Raw genomic sequence first — 22,969 nt, forward strand, 5'->3', positions numbered from 1 at the left:
TGTAAGATAGAATTGGATTAAATACAATATTAATTTTTAATTTTTGTTATTTAAAAAACTCAACTCACAAATTATTTAAAGTTTTTAAAAAATATATTAAAGAATTATAAATTATTTCAAGTATACATTTATAATAATAATAATAATTATTTTAATTATTTACATAATAATGTGTTTAAAAATCGGAAAACAGCATGGTGATGTTATAAGAGAGAAGTGTGAAGAAAAGGAAAAATGAATCTTAGAAGACAAGTGTGTTAGGTGGTGAGGTGATTCCCTAAATTGGAAGTGATTTCAAAATTCAATCATTGCTTGAAATTAGTTTCATTTCACTTGTTGTAATCCATAAACTGATCAAGTGTGCCTTTGAAATTATAATAAAACTCAAATCAAGTAACACTCCATTTTCTCTTTTTCTTTTTTTTTTATTTGTTACTTTTTTTATTGAACTTTTAATAATTTATTTTGCTTCAAGGTTCACATTATATAATTATGATTTAAAATTATAAATATTTAAATTTAAATTTCGATTAAAATTAAATAAAAAAATTATGTTAATGAAATACAAATCCAAGTGAATTGAAATTCTTTCACAAAGATATTTTCATTAAAACAGTAGGAGAATAATGTACTAATGAACAAACGATAATTACATTATTAAAAAATAAAAAATAAGAAAAAAGATAATTACAAGAAGGCCGGGGCATCAACTAGAAATAATATAAAATAGGAGTTCGATATGCAAAAGAATACAAATCTGATTGATTCCATCAAATCAAACCGTCTGGATCGGATTTTTCCTTTGTTTTCTCCTTTTTCCTCTTCTCTACATATTTCTTTTCTTTGACCATTTACTTCACCCCAAACACTTTTTCTAGGGTTCCTTTCTTCTTCTCCTCTCACATGGCGATTTGCACTTCCTCTTCCACTTCCTTTTCATCATATGACAACCCCATCATATCAGCTCCCGCTGACGGTTCTTCTTCGGGAGCTGCTGTTGACGATGCATTCGAGGACGCCTGCAGTATCTGTCTCGAGCCTTTTTCTGCCCAAGACCCACCCACTGTATGATATTGCACTTATTACACTATCACTCCCTAGCATACATTTTTGTTTCCCGAGTTATTTTACAGTCATTCTACTTGTTCTGTCAATTAGGTCAAACCTATTGAAAATATTGTGTGATCGTTAACGTGTACTTTTAATTGATTTCTCCGGTGAGAGAAAGGGGAGATAAAAAGCTGAATGTAGTAGTTGGAATTGGATTAAGTTGCAACCGGGTGATTTGTGTTTTCATAGTAAGTGAGATCATCTCAAAATATTATACAATGATGTTAAGAATCCAGTACTGATATTCTGGCGATGTACTGATCGGGGAGTTGCGATATTTGTTCAATGACTTTGAATTAAATTCAATTTGCTCCCTTTTTTTTCAATTATATGTTGGTAAGCAATTTGGGAGTAATTATGGAACTTAAATATTGATTTATTGCTGGTAATTGATATATATATATATATATATATACCTTGGTTGGCAATTTGGGAATAATGAGGGAAATTTTTTAAATTTCCTAGCTATTTGTGGTATTTTGTTCTTGTAACTAAATTATATGGGGCGTTTTGGTTTCATGGATGTTGGCAATTCAAGATTGTTTTATTACTTTCTTCATCCACTTCTATCAGTTTTTAGAAATTAATTTGTCCATAATTTTTTTTAGAAGATTAAGGACCATTATTATTATTTTCTTTTAATTTTGACCTTATCTCAACTAACCTAAATATTTATTATTATAATTTCGTATAATCTACCTTATCATTTTTACGCTCTCTTAATTATCCCACTTTTCTAATGGAGATTAATGGGGAGAAGAGTATTGGGATTGAAATAATTGAGGTAAAAGGGTAATTTTGTCAAATTAAGGAGTATTTTGTCATAATTTAAGTGTTTTCTTTGCTTTCTTAATCAAAATGCAAAAACATTAATTGACTGATAGAAGTGGACCCTTGGAGTAATGGAATTTATTTCTATCTTTTATTGTGTTGTATTTACTATTTCCATGCTAAGTTGTAGTGCCAGTTCGTTCCCATATGATTGCAGTAACAGATTGTCAACCTTATATACCTTGTTTCTTATTTCAGGTCACCAGCTGCAAACATGAATATCATCTTCAATGCATTCTTGAATGGTAGGCTCAGTCAACAATGTATTGCTTTAAGAGGATTATGAAACTAATATTTATAACCTCTGCTGGGGATGTCCATTACTTCCATAAAATTATGATTCATATGGCCTCTATTAGTTGAACCTGTTTCTTGTTTAGGTCACAGAGAAGCAAAGAGTGTCCAATATGTTGGCAGCTTCTTGTCTTGAAGGATCCTGCCTGGTATGTATCAGTGTATCTTAGAAATTGCCATCATTATCTGTCTCTTCCTCGATATGAATAGATGTACATGCAAAAATACTATGCAAATACAAATGTTATTGAGTTTTATACAGACGTAAAGAAGCTAATCAGCTCCCCTGCATTTATGTTACTTCTGTAGCCAAGAACTTCTGGCTGCTGTTGAGACTGAGAGGTGTTTAAGGTCAAGAAACACATCTTCTACTGCATCCATAAACCTACCTCATTTTCACGAGGATTTTGATGTAGAACAGGTTTATGTTTTGAAAACATACTGATAATTCTGTTTACTGAGTAGTTGGCTGTTAAATTTACTTTTTGCTTACTGGCAGTGATGCATAACTTTTCAGGATTACTATTCAGATGACTCAGATTCTGATGAGCATATTATGCAGCATCTGGCAGCTGCTGCAAGCAGAGCTCATTATTTCCGCAGAAGGGAGAGGCAGAGATCTTCTGAACAGGGTTCCTCCCAGTTTCTCATCTTTAACTCAGCTTCAAATGTACCAAGTGCACAGCAAACGCACAGTTCTACTGAAGAAGGCCAGGATGTATATAATGGGTCTTCTGGGGGTAATTTGCCAACTCATCTCATGCCATCAGAAGCTGTGCCATCTGTGGCCCCTCCTGTTGTGAATGTGGTCTCTAGTGCTGCTATAAACAGAGACGTTCATTCCAAACCCAGGTAGCAGTCTGGAAATTTAAGTTTTCATGTGTACATCAAGAGTTGTTGGTTGACTAGCTTTTGTGCCTTGCTTTCAGGATCTTTTACAAATCCCAAATTTCATCCTTATAATTGATATTATGATTAGAAGTTTAGAACAGTGTAGGTGGGTCTTGGAGTCTTGAAATAACTGGGATTAGCACCAAGAGTAATGTGCCCTTGTTTGCTCTATTTATATATTATATGGCTTTCCTTCTTACACTTTGATGGCTCATTTTCCAGAGTTTTCACTAGACCATCACCAACTGATGCTCCCCAAAATCCTTCTGAGGTGTTGTCTTTCTCAGAGTCCATTAAATCTAAATGGATTGCTGCTTCAGCCAGGTAGATTTATTTATACAACTTATTTCCTGCTGCACTGGTAGTGTTATGTTGCAGACTATGAATGTTGAAATTTGTCAATATGCCAAAACAGATACAAGGATTCGTTCTCTAAAAGTACTCGGGTTATGAAGGAGAAGCTATGTGCACGTAATAATTCAGTTAAGGAGCTCAGCAAAGGAGTTCAGAGGGAGATGAGTGCCGGTATTGCTGGCGTTGCACGAATGATTGAACGACTAGATATTACCTCAAAACGAACTGGAGCCTCCAGTCCAGTTTCAGATTTGAGGCCAGGAGCATCAGATCTCTTCTCAAAGGGAAAGGGCATGCAAGAGAACATTATCACTCAGTCATTTGACGAAAAAAGCAAGGAAATTGCACATGCTGCAAGTATGGATGTTTCTTCACATGTCTCCTGCACGGTCCCAGGTCTGAATATACAGGTAGGGAAACCTTAGGCTTTATTGCTTAGGCATGTTATCTCACTTTTCAATAGGAGATAAAAGCATAAGCAACTATGATACTGGGTTATATACAGCAAACACGTTTTCTAACCTTGAGCACCTACCTTAACCTGTGTGACTGAGGTGGGGGTTTGGTTAGAGATTTTATCTTTGAAACATAGTGGTCTTTATACCAAAAAAAAAAAAGCTCATTTCTGCTTTTTCCCCCTTCAATTGCAGAGAGATCATTGATGCTGTGGAGCTCAAAACTGGATGTTTAATTGTGTTTTTATCAGGTCTTCTGAGAATGGAGCAAATGGTGCAAGTGACGTGCTGTGAAGAAACCAATTTACCTGTTGGTTTGCGTCCTGCATTGCCTATTTATGCATAGTAAGGACCTTGTTAGTAGGAATTACTTCCCTGCAAAATATATATATATATATATATTTGATCATGTCCTCTGTTGAGGACACATACTGAAGATAACATATATGATGAAGGTGTTCTCTTGCATTATCATGAACTCTGTCAGTGTTGGCCTTCCAGTTATAGAAGAAACTAGATCCCTACTCTGCATGTTTGCTTGTGCTCAAAGATTCATATTTCTACTTTGATATGAGAGTAGTGATGACATTCATCGTGTTGTATTAAAGATAGCATCACACAAATTCATTGGCATACTACCACTAGTGCTATGGAAATTTAGTGAAACTGTGAAAGGATACCAAATAAACAAATACCAAGTATATTAAAGGTATCGCCCTTGCAAAGCCGTGCGTGTGATGCCATTCTATCGAAGTCTAGATCGGATCCTCAACTATTATGGCTGAAGAAACCATTTATCACGGGTATTCTTCTGACCTTCTCCCCATTAACCTAGAGTACGAAGACCAGGTATGTATATAGTGATATCTCTGTTTCCACATGCGTCTCAACTTCATAGAATAGGGTCTTTTATGAGATAAAAAAGAGAATGCCAACGATCACAAATGAACGCTCATTCAACACGGGGAAGACGTAAGAAGGTACAATCTTATGAGTGTGTCCATTGCAACCTGTGACCCTAAGGTTTTGACCCTCGAATGAATATATATGCACCATTCACTTGTTAAGAATTTTTTTGAAAAAGAAAAAGCAAGAGTCGTTGAAGCTTGTTGCAAAGCTTAAAGTCAGGGTTTATGCCGTGAGGAGCTGGTTGCACGACTCGTTTGTGCCGAGCTGCTGCTCTCGACTCTGTTGGAAACTTTTCCCTACTGCTTGCTGAGATCGTAAGTTCCAATTTCTTATATAAAAGACCGTAAGAGAAATCCAATAATTGAATTATCCTTTGCTTTTGTCAAGCATTAGGCAATGTACGTTGCGTGATTTATATATATATTTGCTATAACAGTAGTAGAACGAAATCAGGTGACTTCTGTCTTTGAATTGGGTGGTTCAAACCAGGCATTTTTAGGGAGAGAAAATTCTGTGTTTAGGTGAAGTTAAACTTTAGTTGTTTATGAATTCCATTAACCTTGTAATTAACTTGTCTCCATCTACAATCAATGAAGACTGGGAAAATTTAATTGCGCACAAATATAAATAGCTCATGCAAATATTTTCATTGGGTTTGAAAAGAACATTACATAGATCCCACAATCAAAATGAACTTGAACTTTCACTTTTCCTTTTTGGAAACCGTCATATGGGTTCTGGATTTATGTTATGTGGCCACAAGTGCGAGTCATCTGGATCAAATCTCCTATGATTTGCAATGTTTATTCGATTTTTATGTATCAACATAGGGAGTGTTGTCCAAAGGAAAGGGCTAAAGAATTTTTACCTAGCAAAGACGAGCGGAGAAAATACATCAGTTCTAAACACCCTTTCAAGCGCAAGGGACAAACTACAGCACCTCAATCACAAGGGAACGGACTAAGCCAGTATCACACTAGTTTCCAATCACCAGTAGGGATGGCAACGGGTGGGTATCCGCAAAATTGAGAGTACTCAAATCCGAATCCGAATCCGATTATATGTAAAATTTTCAAATCCGTCACAAACCCGTTTAGTATTTTAATTTTAATACCCGTACCCGTCCCAAATCCGTTTAACAATACCCGCACAATATCCGAACCCGACCAAGCCAGTAACACTCTTGAAGAAAAAATCAACAAGAAGAAATGAATGAACTACTCATAGAAGTTGCACAGATCAATACCTAAGCCTGTGATGTCAAACCATTAGCCTCCCAGTCAATTTTCGTTACACTAGGCTGAAGAAAAGGAAAAGAGAGAGAGGAGGCGAGAGGACAAACAGCAAAAAACCAAACAGAAACATAACAAAATAGCTTCTCAAAGCACAGATGCCAGACTCAAATAATGGCATGCATCCAGCAATATCCAGATGCCAGACTCAGGTAAAACAAAAAAACACCATATACGGATTTTTTAAAAGCTAACTCTCTAGTCTCTATCCAAATGAAAAAAGCAATTTGCACCAATCCAGAGATAGAGCAAAATCTCATACAAGGAAACTACAAGAACAAGATTAAAAATGCTAATATCGTGCCAATTCAATAATACACAAAGCGCACAAGTGATAAATAAAAAGAAAAAAAAACATCACGAGCATCTTGCAGACTATATTTTTAGTTTGTGGGATTACTGTTCCTATAGCTGAATGCTTACCCGGTTTTGTTAGAATATCCGTTGTTTGCCTTGGAGCTCTTCAATTAGACGCAGTTGCTCTTGCTTATTGGGAATTACTGCTGCACGTAACCGGTGTGGGAGTATGAGAATGCGCTCTTATCAATACAGGGACGCAAGAGGAATTCCTTGAAGGTAGTACTCAAGGGATGGGGAAAAGGGAGATATCGGTAACTAACTGGGGAGAGAGAAGATTTATGGTCGTTGGGGAGAAAAAGTAGACGTCGCTGGTGTCGGGGCTGCCGGCAGTGAAGTGGGGGAGAGAGTCGATTGGGAATTATGGGAAGGGAAGTGGAGGAGATAGGCGCCGACACAGAGAGGGAAGTGTATGAAGTGAAATGAAAAAAAAGAAATTTAGGGATTAAGGTTAGTTTTGTTAGTATAGCTAACCGGGTTCGGGTAACGGGTATCTGATCACCTAACTCCGAACCCTACCCGAATCCGAGACGGGTAAAATTTTTCAAATCCGAATCCGCCCAAATCTGTTTTGTAAAAACTCAAATCCATCCTAATAGGATTTGGGCGGATCGGGTACCCGTGAAAACCCGCTCGCTTGCTATCCCTAATCACCAGTATTTGTGTAAAACCAAATTGGATGCTCAAAGAAAACATCATCGAAGCATTCGAGAGAAACTATTTAAACAGTTGACTGCAGGAATTCAATATTATAATTAACAATTAACAAGGTGAACTTTGCAAATTGGAATGCATTGGTGCAGACTGTTTTCAAAAACTAACTACCACTGCATGTTCATACCTCCAGAGAGAACATCTGATCCAGCAAATATGCACTAAAATATTTCAAGTTATTTCCAAATAGGTAAAGCTAATTTATTTCCTTTAAGTAAAATTGTATAAAATGCAACATAGATGACATAGACATCAGCAACTTCGGGAATTCATATTAGATGTGGTCTCACATTCAACAGGGATTATATTTAGGTATTCCTCATGTGACCATAGAAGCTTATATCTGTCCCAGAATAACCTCGCCACCAGAAACCTTGAAGTCTGATGGAACTTCCTCCACATTAAGAACCTTGATCTTTCCATCTTCCACATATGCTGACCATCTACATTTAATTCATACAATTGGGAATTCAGTATCAAAAGCAGAGCATGTTAATGCGAGATGGACGGTAACAATTGACCAATATAAGCCAGGCTAGCATTTTTCAACCAACTATGAAGGAGAACAGAAACTTCAAGATCTCTTTGAATTGGCCTAAAACCCATTCTCAAATGGCAAAAGAAAATGGATGAAATAAAATTTGAATTTGCTCTTGCAGAATCCATATGGTATCTGAGCAACAAATTAAAATACTAAGAGACCAGAGAATAAAATCATACCTTTGAGAGCGACGTCCAAGCAAAGCAACAGAAAGATCTTTATCTAGCTCCAAGCTTTTGTGAAAGCTCCCATCAAAGTCCCCATAAAATTCAATCTATGAATTGAAATGATCGAAGTAGGAAAAGGTAAAAAGACAAATGATGACAATTTATCAGCACAGATCATTAGCTTTCATTAATAAGATAAACATAAGCATCAACCATTGACATTAAACACCAATGCCATCTTGGCAAGGATAGTTGTCTTTCTGTTGATCATTTGCAGACCATGTGGAAGTGGTTTGTCACTTGGAATCTGATGCAAGTTTCAGATGAAAGTACATGTCCAAAATGTTCATAGATTTGGTACATTCTGAATTTTAAACATTACATAACATATTACACAATCCACATCTAATATCACAATTGTGGAAAAAAGATGGAGAAAAATCTATCTACTAAGGACATATATTCATATATTTGCAAATCAGAACACAACCATAAGAGTTTAGGGCACCACTCACAGCATCTTTAGCCTGAAGTTTCTCAGCCCAACCATTCATGACGTATGGATCATTAACAGACACACAAATCACTGAATCAATCCCTTTAGCCTTGAACTTATCAATGTTGTTTTTGTAACTTGGCACATGCTGTTGCGAACAAACCCCCGTGTATGCACCCTGGAGAGAGTAAAGGCAGAGCCCCGTAAACTATTAAAGCAATGTATTATCAAAATGAAATAAATATATTTGCACGTAATGAACTCCGGACAATCTAAATACAGGCAAAAGAAAATCTACTTTTCTTGAAGACAATTAATATAAGGGGGGAAAAAAGATTGAAGTAGAAGAAACTTACGGGGAGGCCAAAAATCACAACTTTCTTGCCCTGATAATATAAAATTAAACAAAATCCATGAAAAAATTCGAAAAAAAGGAGAGAAATGCAAGGACATCTTTTTTTTGGTTGCTTGACAAACCTTGAAAATGTCTTTTAGAGCAGTAGTGGAGAACTTTGAGGAGACACCTTCATCCCAGCTCCGGGCTTTCTGGAGAGAAACATCCGGTGCAGCAGAGACTATGTCGGTGCCCACTGTAAGCTTTGCATAGGACCTCGATGAACCTCCGATTCGGAGAGCATCAACCATAGACCTTACAGCATAGGAGTTAGTTCGCCTGAGGATTGCAGATGCCATGGCTCACTCGCTTGCTAGTTGCTTGCTGTCACTCGATCGCCGTATGTTGAGATTCTACCTTCCGCGATAGGCGACGGTACTTTGGGAGGAGCAATCCTCCAAAAGGTCCTTAATGGGCCATTTTTTGGTACCCGACCCGAGAGATAATTTAGGGTTTGATTGCTTCCTGGTCTGGGCCTGAAGCCTGCATCCGTTCTAAATTATGCAACATTTTCTTTTTCTTATTTACAATTCTACTAATGTAGACCTCTTTATATCTACTAAAAAAGTAAAACTCATTTGTTTTAAAATTAATTTAATGATATGATATATTTATTTTTAATAAATCGATATAAGTGAAGTATATTAAAAAAAATAAATTAGAGTTAATACAAAAATAACAATAATTTTTTCTGCGATGGGAGGTGCCATGCGTTGCTATCTCAAGGTGGAACATCTACGCTAGCGTTTGCAGTACCCCATGGCTAGAAGGTTATGAGTTATTGACCTCTCCTCATCATTTCTTGAAGCTAAGTTTCTTGAGTTATTCGATCGTTATTGATTATAACCGGATTAATTGAAATAAATTAAAATTTAATTTTAAATTATTAATTAATTAAATATATAAATAAAAAATAATATAATAATAATTGTTATTTATGAAAATAGCAAATAGAACTTTTTTAGTAAAATAATAATTATAAATTTAATTATTATTTTATACATTGTTCATACGAAAAAAAGGGCAAAATAATCTGAAAATGTATACACGCGTCAGTTCTTCATCTGTAGAAAGGTATGAAAGGAATAATCATCATCATCGTCATCATCTTGGACCAGATAACTCAATTGGAGGTAGCTGTTCTGTTGAATCAGCAATAAAGTAACACGGTAGTCCCAAATCCTGATCAGAAGTATCCATCTCCTGCAATGCACCCCACCACTCTGCCAACTCATAACCTCCATCTTCCTGCATTCTTGTCACTTCAGACATCTTCGGCCGATACAATGGTAAGCTTTGTGTGCAGAGCAATGCAATCTGGATTAGCTGCTCCATCTCAGCTTCTATATAATTGCCATGGAGATTAGGGTCCACCATCTTTTCTAAACTCTTCTCTCTCAGGACACCTTTTACCTGTCACAACACTCGATTAACACTAAGAAAACAAATAGCACAACCGTAAGAAGATGGACAAAATGGGACAAAACATAGTTCAGGTATGCATACCCAGTCAAGCAACATAACATCATCGTCATTTGCAAGTCTAGCAAGGTCAAAAGCCCTCAGTCCTGCAATTAGCTCCAGAAGCATAACTCCATATCCAAAAACATCAGTTTTCTCTGAGCATGTCCCAGAACTGAGGTATTCTGGAGCTATATGCCCTATTGTACCACATACCTCAGTGGTAATGTGAGTATCATTGTAGTGCAGCAATTTAGCCAGCCCAAAGTCCCCAACGACAGCTTCAAAATTCTCATCCAACAAAATATTTGCAGCTTTCACATCACGGTGAACAATCTTTGGATCACATTGATCATGCAAATAAACAAGACCCCTTGCAGATCCTAACGCAATTCGCTTTCTGGTAGGCCAATCGAGTGCAGGCTGTGATAGAGGTCGCTCTACAACAATGCAACAGCTTGTATAAAATGCAGCAAGAAAATCATTTTACATGTGACAAATGCTAGCTAAATTTACCTCTTAAGCATGACGCGAGACTCCCATTAGCCAAATAGGGGTAAACGAGTAGTCTTTCAGAAGGAGTGGTGCAAAATCCCCGTAGGCTGAGGATATTTTGATGCACAAGCACAGCCTGGATGGTCTTTGTTGTTTGAAAATGAAGTTCCTTACAAGGTGTAAGTTGATTTTCCAGTCTTTTTACAGCAACAAGTGAACCATCATCCAGACGCCCCCTGTAAACCATCCCAAATCCACCTCTGCCCAGAATATTTTCATTGCTGAAATTATCTGTTGCGAGCTGCAATTCCTCCAGCGAAAACCTTCTGAGCTGGTCCACATCAGAATCTTCATACGGATCCGGATGAACTTTGGGATTCTGTCTTGCTGCATAAATTAAGCAAATGATAATCAACCACCAAACATGTCTGATTCCACAAACTTTTTAGTTAAAAGAATAACCAAAGAATACAATTCGAAATTCCCTACACAAAAAACATGAAAAAGCCATTGCAGGGCTGCAAAATGGGACAGATATACGACTGATGCACCGGCAATTGTTATGTGGCTGCAAAGAAATTTAACAGTAACGAAATGAACAAAGAACACAAATCACAAACACTAACACATGGTTATTCTATTCCTTCTTCAGAATATGAACTAAGAAACCAACAAAGCTATCAAGAATGATAATGAAATTTCAAGTGAAAGGACTAACTCTAGAGTCCTTCAGAAATAAAAAGTCCTTGTAAAAATTATATTATATTCATATTGATGGTTAAACTCAAAGTCGATGGTCTAGTCATGTATTAACTTTTATGTTTTTATCTGTAAAGTCCATTTAGAAAAATTCAAGAAGCATGAAACGTAAATCAGGGGAATATAAAGACTAGAAGTAGACTTTGACCCACGGCATTTTGTTCACATAAAATTACATTGAAATTTTCTTTTCTTTCTGTTCTTTCTCTTGCATTGCAGACAATTAATAGCATACAGTCAAAAGATGTGGTGTAGTCTTCTATGGAGGAGTTTTTTCCTTTCCCCTGTCCAAAGTCTAAACAGGATTCTTTATACACACAAGATTCATGTCAATATGACGTGATAATTAACTTATATAGCATCTAAAAAATACAAATTTTCCCACTTGTTTCTCCAGAATTTATAGTCTGAACACTAGCAAGTTCATTTCCAGATTAACCTGAAACGCCTTTGGATTTGGAAAAGAAACAGGACAGATGGCAGATTTTTCAGGTTGGAGCCGACTTCTTGGTGGGGACTCGCTGGGATCGACGACGATTCTGGAAAGTGTGAACGAGACACTGAAGAGTCTGCCGCCTCCTTCTGCAGCTGCTGAGCCGATCTGGCGTTTCTCTACATATATGGCTGTCTTTGGTGCTCCATGTGGACTTTAATCTGTTTTCTTTGCTCGGTTGGGTTTGCTCCTTGTGCTTGATCCTGAAAAGAGTTCTGAAGCCACCCCTCTCCTTGCTGGGATGTTGTTCCCCTGGCTGAACTGCTACTGCAGACTCTTTCATGGTGTAAGGTTTCGAATTTGGTCTCTGAATTTCCATGGAATCTTTGTTGCCTTGTGGCACCAGTGCTTCTGTTAGCGTCTTCTTCAACAATAATTGCTCATCGTTGACGCATAGCACAAGGGCAGTGAAAATAAGCAAAAATTTTATTATTATCGATTAATGAGGTTGGACTTTTTTACTCAGAAAATTACTATTACATCTCTCAATTTCTTAAGAATTTATTAATTAATTTTTATAAATTTTCAACTCAATTAATTAATTTTTATAATGTAGGATGGAGCATGGAAGCATTACCGTAAGAGAAGCAGAAAGGGAGAAGAGCCTAAATTAATTTGTGGTCTATGTATTTTTAATTTTTATGAAATGAAAAAGTAGTGATTATGGAGGAAAAGAGAAAAAAAATTGAAGACAGGATAAGCCCTGAGATATTTTTGTGAAGATAAGCATGAAACTGTGATGCATGATTTGAGAATTTCCAGCAGAGTTCCACTCACTATGTTTTTGAATTTGATGTCTCCATACTCAGAAACCCACTCCCCAAAATTCCTCAACACCACCATTCTTACAAGATTTACACTTCACAATCACCTCAAGTGAAGGCCCCATGTCTACATATAATGTCTCTGCACTCTGAATTATGAATCTCCTGATAAAAATATATATTTTTTAAAAGTATTATTAATTTCTTTCAACCTAAAATAGAAACTTCATATGATAATGAATGAATTCCTTGATATAATTTCATGAGAAAAATCAATACATTATTGAAATACAAGTCATAATGGGGTAATGGTATTCACTTATCAGATCTCACTTGGGCCATAATGTGATTAGACATGGTGACATGAAGGCACAGCTAGCTGTCCGTGTCACAATAGCTTTAATCTCTTGAAATGATTTTTTTTTTTCCGGTAGATATTTGGGAATAGAAGGAGACGGGGAATAGACTCCGATAACCAATAGATTTTCATATATATCTTTCACTATTTGAAATTCAAATGGTGCAATATTAGCATCAGTTTCTGGTTTACTTTCAATCTGAGGTGTTGCACATGCTGCCCATAGCTAGCGCTTCTCATTTTCAAGCAACTTTGTGTGGCAACCCACATTAACATCAATTATTTTCATTTAATAATTCATCCATTGTCCTCTGCAAGTCGGCAACCATTTAAGAAAAAAATCAAAGCATATGTTCCATAATTGCATCTTTAATCTCTTCACTTTCTTCTTCTGGGTCACATTTATGGTCCCCTTCAAGGGTTTTAAAGCTTAAACAAATTTATGGGGTCCAGTAGAACAACTCTCTTCCTGGTTTGGTTTCTCTCGATAAAATCATAATTTGCCTTTTCAAACTTGTTTAATTTATGAGTAACAACTTCCTTAATCAATTCTTGGACTGACACATCAACATAATGATTAAAGGGAAGAAATGCAAAAAGCTTATTCCACCAATTATGCATCTTTGCAATATGGGCTTCAATAGAATCCAATAAAAAACACCAGAATATATTTCTTTCTTTCTTTATTCCTTTCAACTTAATTAGTCACTTAATCATTTTCTTTGAACTTCTTTGTATTAAATGTGAAATTTATTTTGTTGTAAAAGACAACTTGTAATGTGCATATCTTACTGAATCAACATCCTCTTTATGCTCATCACTTTAAGTAAATTGTGGGTAAATCTTAAAAATGCATAAAATCTTAAAGTTGATTCGAAGTTCAACTTTCAAATTAGATGGGTTATTTTTATTTTCTTTGTATCAAATTATAAATCTCTTTTTTTCAAGATGATAATTGATTTAGTATCTTTTTATTAATAATAATTCAATAAATGATATATTGAAAAGATAACACAAAAATTATTACAAGACAGGGGAAGTATGAAATTTAATCAGTCACATTAATTAGTGTAGAAAAACAACCTTATCGCTGTATAATACTTAATAGCAACCACACATTTGTTTATTGGAGAAGTTCAATCCTTGGGAAACTGAACCTCATTAGAACCTCCTAGCTAGGAACACAGGTTCTCTCCTTGTACATGTTCCTCATATGGATCATATTCAGACATAAACTCCATAGCCTGCCCAACAACTTCTTGGCAATAAGATTAGTAGAACTTACATATATATATATATATATGAATGGCCTTAATTAGCCTTTCTTGGGTATAAAGAATTGTTGTAAGAAACGTGAGAAACCATTCTTGCATTGTCTTGCTGCTTATGAGACTTTGAGTTGAATGAAGAATGTCTTCCTTGCCTGTGTTTCCTTCTTGGCTGTGATGATCTTGGAATGAAAACTCCTGTTCCTTTGCTTTCTCTTCTTTGCTCATACATACAAGCTGACGATGCAGTTGGATAATTCGCTCTTGAGAAATCCTGCGAGACTTGAACACTGAGCTTTTTACAAGAAAAAAGCAAGATAATACTATTCATTTGTGAAAATTGAGACATTGAGAAATACCTGGAAAGAAACTGAAGGATAATTAGCAACTGGGTCCTCATCATCTTCCATGACAAGAAGAGAAATTTGCTTGCTTATGTCTGCAAAGAACAGATCATCTTCTAATTCTATAGCTACTTCCATGTCAACTCCAGGTATAGAGATCACTCTGATCCGTTTCTTTTGGTAGGCTGATTTATGCTCAGTTCTAAATCTCAGAGTCTCACCTCTTTTTTCTATTTTCCTTTTGTCCAGTGAAGTGGGGATGATGAATGGGTTATATAAATAGGGAACGGCAAAAAAGATGGGTGAGTAAAAGCAAACATGACGTGTACATATGGGGTGGTGGGGACTTGAGTGGCAGTTGGCTAATCTGGCTATAGCCCCACAAGAATCATGAATGAAGTTATGAAATTATCCAGTTGGGGAAGAGATGAGGAACATCAAGCAACAGCCCACACCCAGAAATCCACTTCAAGATAGACTCAATCTCTAACATTACACTTGGCTGTAAATAGATGAGAGCTGTCTTACTCTCTCCCACACATACACATACCTCTCTTTAAAGAGATGAAGGGTATGGTTCAAAATTCATAGTTAATCCACAAGTGTTCTTGTCTTGGTACATTGGAAATTTATCGTATAAAGTTGAGAAAGCAAGGAGTCATAATTCATCAAACAAACAAGTTCATCTTTATTGGGCCAGAGGCAAAGTAGTCATAAAAGAACTGAGACATTTCGGGCCAGCTCTACGTGTCCGAAAGGTCAAGTACCAGGAACCAACAGCTGTAACTGCCTGTGGTTAAAGAACATATATTGGAAGGATTTGGAAAATTATATAGATCATAGAAGGGTACTGGACTGCAGATCAATTGCTTGCATTAATTCCCTGAAGAAAATTTCACCACCCACATGTACAATTGGTTTTCAAACCGTTGGTTATGTATAGCAATAGCAGCATAAATTGTATAAAGTGGCTCAATCATGGATGGCGTTTAGGTCCACACGGCTTGGTGGGCTGGCCGAGGGAGTAAGGACCCTTCTTGTGAATAAGTATTGTATTATAGAAGACATCACTGAATCTTTAGATGACCCCTCCATATGTTTCATCTTGATTATGTTATTTAATGTACAGTATACAAACGGATATATATGTAGCGTCCTGTCGTCTTGGAGTGAATATTAGTGTGCAGGCGGCAAGTGAGACATAAACATTAATTTCTAATGCTAATAATTATTATTATCCTAATTAAATCTATTGGAGTGGACTGCTGTTTTTGGTCCAAACAGAAATATTTTAGTTCACTAAGCTACAAGTTTAGTGATGTCAATGGAAATGTCTACAACCTCTCTTTGAAGGAAGTTATAAAATATTGAACCCACGTTTACATTGAGGAAACTAGCTCCAAGCAAGGATTTTTCCCACAGGCCAAACGGGAGCATGTCCTCACCGATGAGTTCTCCCTTATGCATTCTCCAATTTAAGAAAAGCCACCATTAATATTATTATAAACTACAGGAGACACAAACTTCGACAATAATCACCTGCGTTTGATTTCAGTTGACAGCGCATTTAGCACAGTACAATCCATATTCATAAGTTCAATTTGTTGCCAGTTGGTGGGATAAAAAATACATATACGAATATGTTAATAAAAATATTGATCGCCTTCTATTTATAAAAATTCCAAGATAATTAAATAACCTTTTCAACAATTCCTAAAACAATTTAAAAAATAGATTTCTTTTTTTATTTTGAAAAAAAAAAAACTCCCGTTCTGATTCTGTCCCAAAATTGATGGGTTACTGGAGAATTTATCATCCCCAACCCACTTAAACCTACATACATGAATAGAAAAAAAAATTTTATTTAAACACAATTCATTGTGAATTCAATCTTTTCCTCAAAGATTGTCTATAGAAGGAAAAGGAATTATGTCAAAAATAATTCCATTTTTCCAGTGTAAGTTGCAACTGCTCATAGAGAGACCACATATGGTCTAACTGTACATTAATCTCTCCTTGCGAAGATGATAAAAATAAATATCTTTGTTAGTAACGTCACTCTCTTTGGTGAAACAAATCCTTTTGATAAATTGTCATAAAAATATAATTTAGGTTGCTCACCAACTTGTGTCTTCAGTAGAGGATATTTCTAAAATGAATATCTTTCTGGAGATGAGATGCGCTCTGCAAGAAGATATTAGGCCCCACCCGCCATGTCCATGTCTGTGATCCCATCGGTTCCCCTGAAAACAACTCGTAATTTTCTCAGACAAGAGGTTTTACTGCCGTTTTGGCCAGCCGTACCTGTCGCATGCACAATGTCTTTTGGCACTTTGCCCATAAGTTCAAATAGAGGTAAACTTAGATTCGATCGAGTCATCTCTTCTAGAACTGGGGGTGCCTGCATGTACAAATTCTTCCCTCGGTGTCTGATGCTTGCTTTTGATAATAACAGCTTATGATGCTCTTCAAGCATATCAACAAACTGTTTAGACAGAAAAAAGCAACAATTATGAATTGCAAACACTAAATTAGAACTTTAGAAAGGTAAACAAAAGTGCAAAGCACATAATGTATTTTCTAGATAAAAAGGAGACTAAATTAACTGTGATTCAAAAAAACAATAGACGGCACTCAGCTTTGAATGGGCACGACGTACAACAAAAGAGAAAATCTAGAAAAAAACAAAATAAGGTAAGGAAAAAAATTTCTCCTTACGACTAAACATTTATGGATGCCCCCCAGAAAACAAAAAAACCAACCCCAAAAAAAATAAATCCACTTCTAAATGCCGAAAATAATGATTTTACAAGGTTATTGGCGTTTCAAACCAATGCATAAGCAGAAGGGCAAAAAATGAAGTCTTGCATTATGTTGGGTCTATGTTTAAGACTGTTGTGAGATATTCAAGAATCAGCTCGGCAAAAGCTTAGATTGGCCCGATTGTTTTCTAAACGAGCCATTTAATAAACGAGCCAAGCTTAGGCTCATTCAATAAACAAGCCAACCTCGAACTTATAAATATTCGACTCATTAAGACTCAAAAGCTCATTTATTTAATAGACTCATTTAGTAAGACTATTGAGTTTTGAACTTATTATTTTTAACTTAAAACTCATTGGAGCCGTTAATCGGTTGAGCTATTTGAGACCTGGCCCGAGCTTGTTTCTAAAGGAACCAAACTTGAGCTTATTGACATTCAGCTCAATTTAAAATGAGTCAATCTAAAGTTTGGCTCAAGCTTTAAAAAGGTTAACAAATTAAACTTGTGCTCTTTAAAGTTCAGATCGGCTCAATTCATTTACACCTTTATATTTCAGACTGCACCAGATCAAGTAGCATCATGAGTCATGAGTCATCAAGGGCAGAAAAGTTACAAAATTGAAATAGAAGGAAAAGTATCTCTGCCATAAGTAGCTAGTCAACAGAAAAATCGCCATGAGAACCAGAAAATAACCTTTTGTAATGTAACTGAAGTGTCTAGCTCGATAAGAACACCTGGACCGCAAACAAGACAGTCCTTGTCCTTCACAAATTCAGTTACTTTAATATGAAGACCTTCCACACCATTATACCTATACAAAGATTCAAATCATTCAGTACACTATGCCAAATAGTTTTACTAGAGAAACAGAATAAATTACACAATAAATAAATCAATCAAGCGGTTAATCCAGGAGAATTGCACTCACGTTAAGTAGTTAGATAGAGTTTTGCTGCATCCTGATGTAAGCTTCAACGTTTCCAATGCACATGCAGCTGAAATAATTGCATTGGTGGAAGCAATAGCTGGTATGATGTTTTTCACAACACCCTGTAAAACAGGGAAAAAAAAGGAAAGAAATCCTTGTTCAGGAGCAGATCCAGAAAATTAGTCGATTGGAGCAATATGTATCAGTACACATAAGCATATATAAGATGAGACATTGTATACATATATTTAGATAAAATAAATATAACAATATCAAGGATAAAATTAATAAGGCTATTAAATTCTTCTTACATATATTTTATAAAATTTCAATTTATATATATATTATCTCATAAGCCGTTCAGTATTTTTGCAATTTATTACTTGAAATTTTATATGAGTGGATTTAATAATAGTGTATTTTCCTTTCGAAAAGTTCTTTTTTATAAAGATAATTGAGGGAAAAAAACTGTGTTATAAAAGTTCTAAAATGCACAGAAAAATTGTGTATTTTTTTTTAATTAAAGGATGAGAATTTTTACTAATAAGATTGAACCTGAAAAAAATATATATATATCACGATAAATAAATTAATCCAATTTAAAAGCAATTCTTTTTATTTTTTAGTTTTCAAAGTTGCTTACAAACTATCATTTTAATTTTAGTTTTAGCTAGAACATACTATGCTACTTAAAAAAATTAAATAATCTATAATATATGGAGATCCAACTTGCATTACACATAGAGTTATACATGCAAAGATAGAGACAAAATAAGAATAACATGTAATAATATTTTAATATCTTCTTTAAGCTGTAATAATTGAATTATAGAAAGTCCAAATAAGAAAATGGACATATTTTAAAATAAAGCGGACAGTGTGATAAGCAAGTCGGAATCAAGTCACTTATGTGAGGTGCTTAAGGATTTCCCGATATTAAATAACTAAGGTTTACGAGGGCAGCACTGATTATTTAACAGGGTGATGTTAAAAAAAAAAGAAGAAAGAAAGAAAGAAACGAAGTATACAAAGGACTTTTAATGGGACAGTGGGGACAAGTGCCCCCGTGCTAAATCTGTCTATGCATTTGTTCTAGCAAAGGGAAGGAAAAGGAGAAAAGGGATATGGAAACAATTTGATGAAGTCAATAATCAGGCATTTCATAGAACTTCCCTTCTCTGTATGTGAGTGTGTGTGTGGACATGAGTGCACGTACCAAACCGGCACCATAGGAAAAAAGGACCAAGGTGCCCCAGCAGGAATTTTCCAAGTATCACAGTAAAAAAGACTGTGGTAGCTCAGCTGACTGGTATAGGAAATGTGTACCAAGGATCAAATTGTAAAATTTAGGATAACATGTAAGTTATATTTTAAAGTCTTTTTCAGAATACAGTACAAGAATACTAGAAACCTAACCATTTTGTGATAAAGCAGCTGTGTTTGATTTGGAAAGTTAACTTCCCAAATCTAATTATACCTGAGTAAGTGAATATGTAACTCCTTGAATGCCAAAAAGCTCTGCTCTCCTGACAGCCTATGTGATACAGGTAGAACATAAGTCATAAGGACCATAATGAAATCAATCTGAAGAAAATTACTTTACAAGTCCACCATTTCACCTCATTATAAACCCACTTCATATGTTCTGGGTCATCTGGATCAAATGTCTTTCCACTATGAACCTACAAATACATTGATCATAAAATAGGAAAAATTAACTGGAAATTTAAATCACTTCAAGAGCGGGAAAGGATAATTAATTATTACCTCGTCCCATTTAATTAAATGAGCATATTCAATACAATGAGCAGGAGTTCTAGGGGTTTCTGCAAGAGTGCACAAAGGAAACTTGACTTGAGGAGGGAAAAGCCAGATGGTACACTCAAAGCATGGTGTGACACCCGGCATAATAACTCTAGCATGGCCTTTAAAACCTTCAGTCCCACCATCTACCATGGGTTTGATAGTTTCTTCCCGAGGAGTGTCATCAGAATCATACTCTAAATTTCCAAAAGCAATGAAAAATAAAATGAGCTCAAGAAGAGTAAAAGGAGCTACATAGAGAAGGGAAAATCTTTGGTTTCAAAGCATGAATATATTATACATTGAAATAGAAGTAGAATATTGCGGAAGACATCAAGGAAACCCAATAAATTTTATTCGGCCTTCTGAAACAGAGTGGTGGAAGCAGACCCTTCCACAATCACTCTGACACAATTATCAAGAAAGCTGATGCAACAACATGAAATACAAATCAGTCCATACTCCACTCTCAAGACAATTGAAAATCAAAGCAAATATAAAAGGAAGAGAAAATTAGTGATATAATAACATAAAGACAATGGCATTCAACTTATCATCCAATCATTATACATATCTACTTTGGCAATACAAGGATGTGAGCATGCATGGAGGTCCTAAATTCATATGATTTGACCCTTAAATAATGTACTCATTATTTATGACCTTGCGTCTTCAGGTTCAAGGTTCAAAAATTAAAATGGTTGAGCCATAGAGCTTAGAACAAATGTTTCCTGCAAAATCTCTCTTTCAAACTTATACCAACTCCACGAGGAATAATTAATTTATCATAATAGTGACTCTCTGATCTCATGTTTAAATGCCAACTGGCCCTTATTCTAGTTGTAGCGAGTACCATATACTTCTCAATAGGATTTACATGGTTGTTTCGTCTGTTTGTATTCATATAATTAGCAACCTGCAATTATTTTAAAAATACACTTCAAAAAAACCAGAAACGTTGGGAGGCCTTAGCAGCATAATTATTATCCAAAAGAGAAGTCAGTAATTGCTCCACAAGGAGGTACAAACTTAAGGTGGTACCAAACATGGGGGAAAAAGTAGACAGGAATTATTGTATTAATCTAATAAAGTTAAAGATCGCATACCAAGAAAACTACAAGCTACAGCATTTATATAGCTCCGAGCCTCAATGGAATCAAGACCAAGCACAATAATACTAAAATCATTATAAAACTCGATTTCTTTGTCTTCAATACGGCAAAAGTGGGGCACAATATTCACACCACTAACTCTTTCCATGACCCTCTTGGCTGCAACTTCAGCCTTTGGCTTACCAACATCTTCAAGCCTGCAATAAGCAAACAAGATTAAGAGATCTTCTTATAGAAATGCTCAAAGCAACTGATAAATGCAATATCTACAAGCCCAAGCAGACTTTTCAGATTTTCTAGGATTCCATAGTGAACATTAAATGATGAGAATTTTTTTTTTAAAGAAAAAAACACATTCAAATGCTAACTATTCCAGGCGTAACCATTTGCAGGCAACACAAGGAAAAAACTACTCATATGCGTGTAGCCACAGATATATAGATCTAAAAACATGTGCAACATTAGCTTAAGACCCAATGTTTGATGCTCTAATTCTGCCTTGTGAAAAATTGACCTCTCAACTTGCAAAGCCAATATATAACCTTCACAAGAAACCTGGAAGGACATTGTCCGGTAAACTCAATTCTTTTCATCTTTGCAAGTTGTTGAAAAATGAAAAGAAATATAAAGTGTGAAGAATTTCACTTCATCTAATACCCAGTTGAGAGCCATAATATTGCCAAAGTTCTTTCAAAATTTCCAAGTTCAAAATAGGAGACAAACAACCAATTAAGCAACTCCTACATAAACTACAACTGACGACGCAATACACTAGTTGGCATCATCATATTCTAATTTTCATTGGCACTTAACAGTAAAGAAAGAGATATCGAACTGAAAAGGTATAGCAGAATAGAGTATTAAAAATTATAGAGGTTTAAGTCTAGAAATAAAAAACCTGAAGAGGAACTGGCGATTGAGATTAGAAACCTCGATACGGTCCATATCGATGACCTCGAGATTCTTAAAACCGGATAGGGCCAAGTCCTTTAGCAGCTCGCAGCCTAATCCACCGGCTCCCACCACCAATATTCGAACATACTCTTGAAGATCATCCCTCAACTGCATGCAACGAAAACAGCTATAAGAATCAAAAACCAAAACCTAAAATTACATTAGAAGAAGACTGAGCGCGGAGTGTTCAGCTTAATTGTCCGCCAAGACAGAAGAAAGAAAAGCTTAAGGGGTTTACTTGGGCACCAGGTTCAAAGGTAGGGGCGACAAGATTGCCGGGCCTGAGAAGCAGCTTGTCCAGGTCTCTCGACCGGCTCGGCTGCACCGTGGAGTGTGCCATTGTCCAGCTCTCCCTCTCTCTCTCTCCTGCTCCTGTTTTGATTACTAAGCCTAAAGCTCAAAAGCTGAAAAACCAAAATGGCGTGCCCACTCGCTTCAATTTTACGCTTTCGCGTGTCGAGGCTTAAGAAGTTTCTCATCAACCGGAGGAGATGGGAACTTTATTAGCTCAATTTAATAATTTTTAATAACAGCTCTTTCATTTGTTTATGCGCAATTATTATAATCATATAATTTTATGGAAAACATTTATTTAGCTTTTTCTAAACAGTTAAGAAGGGGGAATATTTACTTGTAATTATTATCACAATTTTATTACTAA

At 35.8% G+C, this 22,969-nt stretch overlaps 5 protein-coding genes across 8 annotated transcripts; 1 reads left to right on the forward strand and 4 right to left on the reverse strand.

Moving 5' to 3' along the window:
- Positions 1-758: 758 nt before the first annotated feature.
- LOC110612230 (E3 ubiquitin-protein ligase RHF1A) lies at positions 759-4,466 on the forward strand. 2 transcript variants are annotated; one of them, XM_021752953.2, is made up of 8 exons: positions 759-1,065; positions 2,140-2,186; positions 2,322-2,384; positions 2,545-2,656; positions 2,753-3,087; positions 3,349-3,450; positions 3,542-3,890; positions 4,187-4,466. In XM_021752953.2, the coding sequence occupies exons 1-8, from the start codon at positions 904-906 to the stop codon at positions 4,193-4,195; spliced, it is 1,179 nt and encodes a 392-aa protein (XP_021608645.1). In that variant the 5' UTR covers positions 759-903; the 3' UTR covers positions 4,196-4,466. The 2 variants fall into 2 exon arrangements, with proteins under 2 accessions (XP_021608645.1, XP_021608644.1); XM_021752952.2 differs by having other exon boundaries at positions 761-1,065; positions 4,131-4,466.
- Positions 4,467-7,350: 2,884 nt separating this feature from the next.
- LOC110610451 (peroxiredoxin-2F, mitochondrial) lies at positions 7,351-9,208 on the reverse strand. The gene is made up of 5 exons (XM_021750375.2): positions 8,889-9,208; positions 8,768-8,797; positions 8,431-8,589; positions 7,928-8,022; positions 7,351-7,650 (listed from the first exon to the last, which is right to left on the reverse strand). The coding sequence occupies exons 1-5, from the start codon at positions 9,102-9,104 to the stop codon at positions 7,545-7,547; spliced, it is 606 nt and encodes a 201-aa protein (XP_021606067.1). The 5' UTR covers positions 9,105-9,208; the 3' UTR covers positions 7,351-7,544.
- Positions 9,209-9,719: 511 nt separating this feature from the next.
- Positions 9,720-12,429, reverse strand: LOC110610460 (somatic embryogenesis receptor kinase 1). Of its 3 annotated transcripts, XM_021750388.2 has the most exons (5): positions 11,960-12,429; positions 11,251-11,329; positions 10,783-11,148; positions 10,312-10,706; positions 9,720-10,218 (listed from the first exon to the last, which is right to left on the reverse strand). In XM_021750388.2, the coding sequence occupies exons 2-5, from the start codon at positions 11,270-11,272 to the stop codon at positions 9,910-9,912; spliced, it is 1,092 nt and encodes a 363-aa protein (XP_021606080.1). In that variant the 5' UTR covers positions 11,273-11,329; positions 11,960-12,429; the 3' UTR covers positions 9,720-9,909. The 3 variants fall into 3 exon arrangements, with proteins under 3 accessions (XP_021606080.1, XP_043811084.1, XP_043811085.1); XM_043955149.1 differs by having other exon boundaries at positions 11,251-12,429; XM_043955150.1 differs by lacking the exon at positions 11,251-11,329 and having other exon boundaries at positions 11,960-12,426.
- Positions 12,430-14,175: 1,746 nt separating this feature from the next.
- Positions 14,176-15,217, reverse strand: LOC110611231. Its single transcript, XM_021751420.2, has 2 exons — positions 14,763-15,217; positions 14,176-14,677 (listed from the first exon to the last, which is right to left on the reverse strand). Exons 1-2 carry the CDS (start codon positions 14,883-14,885, stop codon positions 14,447-14,449), a joined length of 354 nt encoding a protein of 117 aa, XP_021607112.1. The 5' UTR covers positions 14,886-15,217; the 3' UTR covers positions 14,176-14,446.
- Positions 15,218-16,589: 1,372 nt separating this feature from the next.
- On the reverse strand, positions 16,590-22,840 carry LOC110611230 (NEDD8-activating enzyme E1 catalytic subunit). The gene is made up of 9 exons (XM_021751419.2): positions 22,547-22,840; positions 22,253-22,416; positions 21,349-21,551; positions 20,207-20,439; positions 20,059-20,121; positions 19,917-19,973; positions 18,440-18,561; positions 18,205-18,322; positions 16,590-17,232 (listed from the first exon to the last, which is right to left on the reverse strand). Exons 1-9 carry the CDS (start codon positions 22,646-22,648, stop codon positions 16,945-16,947), a joined length of 1,350 nt encoding a protein of 449 aa, XP_021607111.1. The 5' UTR covers positions 22,649-22,840; the 3' UTR covers positions 16,590-16,944.
- Between the last annotated feature and the right edge of the window lie 129 nt (positions 22,841-22,969).

Source organism: Manihot esculenta, chromosome 3, assembly GCF_001659605.2.
Source record: "Manihot esculenta cultivar AM560-2 chromosome 3, M.esculenta_v8, whole genome shotgun sequence".
In the NCBI taxonomy this organism is placed as follows: Eukaryota; Viridiplantae; Streptophyta; class Magnoliopsida; order Malpighiales; family Euphorbiaceae; genus Manihot; species Manihot esculenta.

What these genes read in the sequence shown, in the direction of transcription:
- LOC110612230 (XM_021752952.2), top strand. Translation starts at nt 904, where the DNA reads ATGGCGATTTGCACTTCCTCTTCCACTTCCTTTTCATCATATGACAAC. An exon ending in CTTCAATGCATTCTTGAATG is followed by an intron (nt 2,187 to 2,321) that starts GTAGGCTCAGTC and finishes TTTCTTGTTTAG; the next exon opens with GTCACAGAGAAGCAAAGAGT. An exon ending in GACGTTCATTCCAAACCCAG is followed by an intron (nt 3,088 to 3,348) that starts GTAGCAGTCTGG and finishes CTCATTTTCCAG; the next exon opens with AGTTTTCACTAGACCATCAC.
- LOC110610451 (XM_021750375.2), bottom strand. Translation starts at nt 9,104, where the DNA reads ATGGCATCTGCAATCCTCAGGCGAACTAACTCCTATGCTGTAAGGTCT. An exon ending in TTGTGATTTTTGGCCTCCCC is followed by an intron (nt 8,590 to 8,767) that starts GTAAGTTTCTTC and finishes TACTCTCTCCAG; the next exon opens with GGTGCATACACGGGGGTTTG. An exon ending in CTTGGACGTCGCTCTCAAAG is followed by an intron (nt 7,651 to 7,927) that starts GTATGATTTTAT and finishes AATTAAATGTAG; the next exon opens with ATGGTCAGCATATGTGGAAG.
- LOC110610460 (XM_021750388.2), bottom strand. Translation starts at nt 11,272, where the DNA reads ATGGCTTTTTCATGTTTTTTGT. An exon ending in GGCTTTTTCATGTTTTTTGT is followed by an intron (nt 11,149 to 11,250) that starts GTAGGGAATTTC and finishes TAATTTATGCAG; the next exon opens with CAAGACAGAATCCCAAAGTT. An exon ending in ATGTTATGTTGCTTGACTGG is followed by an intron (nt 10,219 to 10,311) that starts GTATGCATACCT and finishes GTGTTGTGACAG; the next exon opens with GTAAAAGGTGTCCTGAGAGA.
- LOC110611231 (XM_021751420.2), bottom strand. Translation starts at nt 14,885, where the DNA reads ATGGAAGTAGCTATAGAATTAGAAGATGATCTGTTCTTTGCAGACATA. An exon ending in ATCCTTCAGTTTCTTTCCAG is followed by an intron (nt 14,678 to 14,762) that starts GTATTTCTCAAT and finishes CAAGTCTCGCAG; the next exon opens with GATTTCTCAAGAGCGAATTA.
- LOC110611230 (XM_021751419.2), bottom strand. Translation starts at nt 22,648, where the DNA reads ATGGCACACTCCACGGTGCAGCCGAGCCGGTCGAGAGACCTGGACAAG. An exon ending in CCTTTGAACCTGGTGCCCAA is followed by an intron (nt 22,417 to 22,546) that starts GTAAACCCCTTA and finishes CGTTGCATGCAG; the next exon opens with TTGAGGGATGATCTTCAAGA. An exon ending in TTACATATTCACTTACTCAG is followed by an intron (nt 18,562 to 19,916) that starts GTATAATTAGAT and finishes CCTGTTTTACAG; the next exon opens with GGTGTTGTGAAAAACATCAT.